The sequence below is a fragment of the Camelina sativa genome, chromosome 4, assembly GCF_000633955.1.
Source record: "Camelina sativa cultivar DH55 chromosome 4, Cs, whole genome shotgun sequence".
NCBI lineage: Eukaryota > Viridiplantae > Streptophyta > Magnoliopsida > Brassicales > Brassicaceae > Camelina > Camelina sativa.
The window spans coordinates 26,967,958-26,971,051 of NC_025688.1; the positions used below are offsets into that span (position 1 = coordinate 26,967,958).

At 38.2% G+C, this 3,094-nt stretch overlaps 2 protein-coding genes across 3 annotated transcripts in view; both read right to left on the reverse strand.

The window, feature by feature from the left end:
* Positions 1–276, reverse strand: part of LOC104782694 (amino acid transporter ANTL1-like) — a 4,064-nt gene extending 3,788 nt beyond the window's left edge. The window contains exon 1 of one of the 2 annotated variants that reach the window (XR_002037796.1): positions 6–276. Coding sequence is in view for 1 of the 2 variants with exons in the window: in XM_010507700.2 (XP_010506002.2) it covers positions 1–34 (34 nt within the window). In the remaining variant the exon portion in view is untranslated. The other variant, XM_010507700.2, reaches the window with a different exon arrangement.
* The window catches only part of LOC104782701 (phospholipase D beta 1), a 9,445-nt gene continuing 6,968 nt past the window's right edge, over positions 618–3,094 (reverse strand). Inside the window, exons 7-13 of the mRNA XM_010507707.2 lie at positions 2,994–3,058; positions 2,484–2,552; positions 2,248–2,395; positions 1,824–1,972; positions 1,380–1,556; positions 1,110–1,307; positions 618–1,008 (exon numbers count right to left, since the gene is read on the reverse strand). Of these exons, the coding sequence (XP_010506009.2) occupies positions 715–1,008; positions 1,110–1,307; positions 1,380–1,556; positions 1,824–1,972; positions 2,248–2,395; positions 2,484–2,552; positions 2,994–3,058 (1,100 nt within the window). The 3' untranslated portion in view covers positions 618–714. The remainder of the gene's footprint in view (positions 1,009–1,109; positions 1,308–1,379; positions 1,557–1,823; positions 1,973–2,247; positions 2,396–2,483; positions 2,553–2,993; positions 3,059–3,094) is intronic.

A 3,094-nucleotide genomic window follows, 5' to 3' on the forward strand; every position in this document is an offset into this window, starting at 1 on the left:
CTTCCCTCGGCTTTGCTTGGTTACCAAAACCCATCTCCTGATTAGATTAGGAGAGATGGGCTGATTCGATCAAACAACAACTCGGGTTGTGTAATCAAATCGGAGATCTAAGATAAGGCAGAGTGATGAAGATGGATGAAACAGCGGCATTTGCTCCCCCCTCAATGCTATTTAAAGCCCAGACCTTTCCATCGATTTCGCTATTTCAGATGAGATCGTGGTTGAGATTGAGAGTATTGACATGTGTGTGTCCTACTTGGTACGATGAATGCGATTGAATAGTCTGCTCTGTTTTAAGCATCTTTTTAAAAATAAGAAATTCACTAATTTGATTTGTTACCTTTTTCCCCCACATTTTGATTTGTTACTTTTCGGTCCACTTTTTACCAAAATCAACAAAAAAGTATTCTCAAGGGGGGTCAAATTGAACAAAAACATAAATGTGGGAGTCACAATTATTCATGTGTGTTTTACAATAAATCTTCAACTTTGACTGATCTTCAAACGGAAGTAGAGAGCCAAACTATATATACTTTATTTCATTTTATAAGCACCACTTTGTACACAATAAATTATGTATCATAAATTATTACATCCACTATATAAGTGATAAATAATAATGTGCAAAGGTGACCAATTAATCTTCCTTATTATTATTAAAGGTGACCAATATCCACACAAAAAAATATTGTTAAAAGTGAGTGACACTGCTTCTCAAATGGTTAAATTCTCTTGTATGGCTATGAACGATCCGACAATGTTGCCTCCTACGTCCGGGAACGTCTCACTCCCGGGAAGTGGTCGGACTTTACCTTTTCGATCTACTTCCACTGGATACTTTAACAAATGTCCTCTCATGTCTGACACTTCTTCAGCTGCAAACTGGCTCCAGTTCCTCTCTCCCATTGTTCTCCCTTTTCTTACACATTCTATACTCTCCGGCTGAGTGAAACAGTCATCTAATGTTGCCATATGCTCTGCCCAAAGCGACATTCTGTATCCGTAGATCTGCAGAGGAAACAAGAAAAAAAAAACCCCAATGATCTAAATTCTAGAACTGGAATATGAACTCGTTTTAGGTTTATCTTTGCATGGTTGTCAGGATTTACCTGACCCCGAGGACCGGAATGTTTCCTTGCCCATGTATGTTGAGGCTGGTAAGCTCCCATTGCAATCTCTGTATCTCTTGTGCCTTCCATTGATCGTTGGTTTATATTTGCAGACCCAATTACTACGTATTCATCATCAACTACCATCCCTTTAGAGTGAACATAGATCATAAATCTTCTGCTTTTCCTACTCAATGCCTGCAACACCATCGGGACTCCTCGTTTCAGCAACATGAGAAAGTTAAGCAGCAGGCATCGGCGTTTAGTTACCTGAGGAGTGTTTGCGTTGCTTGGACTCCCTGTTCCTGAGTTATCGATTCCATCCACCATTTCTCTGTTCCCAAGACAGAAGAAATTGAGGTAATCTTGTGGGCAGAATGCTCCCTCAAGCCCTGTCTCCACTAACGCCTTGTAGATAGTCTCATACATCATCTGCATTGTCTTGTGCTGCAACGATGATAACACTGACATTCAGTTTCATAATCTCCAATTACCCAGACAGAACTCATCTAAGAAACATAAATATTACATGCATCTTCTAAATCGTTTAACTATATTGATGATGTATGAATCCATCATGTGTTAAGAACATATACCATCAAGATTATCTCTAATAGTTTCTACTTAGTTTTGTGATTTCTAATGTCTGATTTGAAAATTGTAAGGAAGAATCTGGCTTAGAAAACCACGCCACAAGTTTTTAATCAGACATACCTGCCAATATAGAATCCTCTGGGTAGCAGCACCGGTTGGAACACCTTCTGGCCACATTGGAATGACAATATACGCAGCAAAGCGTTCATTTGCCCTGATCTTTTCAGCTATCTTCAACGCAATTTCCATAGGAATCAAATTATTCGCACCTACACACCGACATTGTATAGCAATATTAAGAGCCAATGCAACTCAAATAGAATCGGAGACTGAATAAACCTAAAACTAGCACAAAGTAAAGAAGTAGGAGGTCATGGTTGACAAGAATAATTCCATAGATATCATAACATATGACACCGTTTAAGAGATATATACACAAAACTGCCTGATGCCTTTATCTTAGGACAAAATTTTTTATAACTGTACGAGCAAACTTAAGTTTCATGTATTCTTGAAATATAGGAGCAGAGACATATAACCAAACCTATGTCCTTATGCGCATTCCAGTTGTAGGATGACCCAATGAAATACTGATTCTCAATATAAATGAAGTGTTGGGCAGCACGAATGGCTTTGACATACGCTGTGTGTATGCTCATATCAATCAGCACGTTTTTCCCACACACCAAGTTCTATCCAAAACAAAAATCTTTTCATGGATTAGTTTTCTGACACCGAAACATAATGATAGCTAAAGATTCCTTTGCTTTTTCAAGTCACCTTGCACGTAGCATCTTTTGGATCCTTTGGGAAACCTTTCACAGAGTTTGAGTCGATCGAACGGAAAATCTGTATCAAACCCGAAACACATCAGCTTAGCTTGCGTAATATGAACCGCAAATATATTCCTACTATAAAGAAATAATTGTCCAGGTCAATGATTTGGACCAAAATCCAAACTCTGCATGATCTATTATAATATGACACCTTTCACCAACTCTACAGAATAGAATAATCTCAACGTAACCTCTATATAAAGGCTATCCAGAAGGATCTCTTTCATATCAATGGCTAGAGTTTAAGAGAAGAATCGGTACTAGGAAATTGGTGTCAGACGATATGTTGCTAAATGAGTCTAGACACTAATTAGCAAATGTTCATCAAGTACTTCTATTCATCTCTAACTAACATGCAATGCTAAAAAGTGGCGTAAGATCTTAAATAATGGCTTCATAAAACGCTCAATCACTACGGTCTTCTTACAGACAGTAACAGTTTTGATGTTATTACCTGAACATGCCAAGCCTCAGGATCGTTCTCACTAACAGTAGGAGTATCAGAAACTCCTAATATATCTGGAATCCTATCGATCCTTAACAACGCATCGTCAT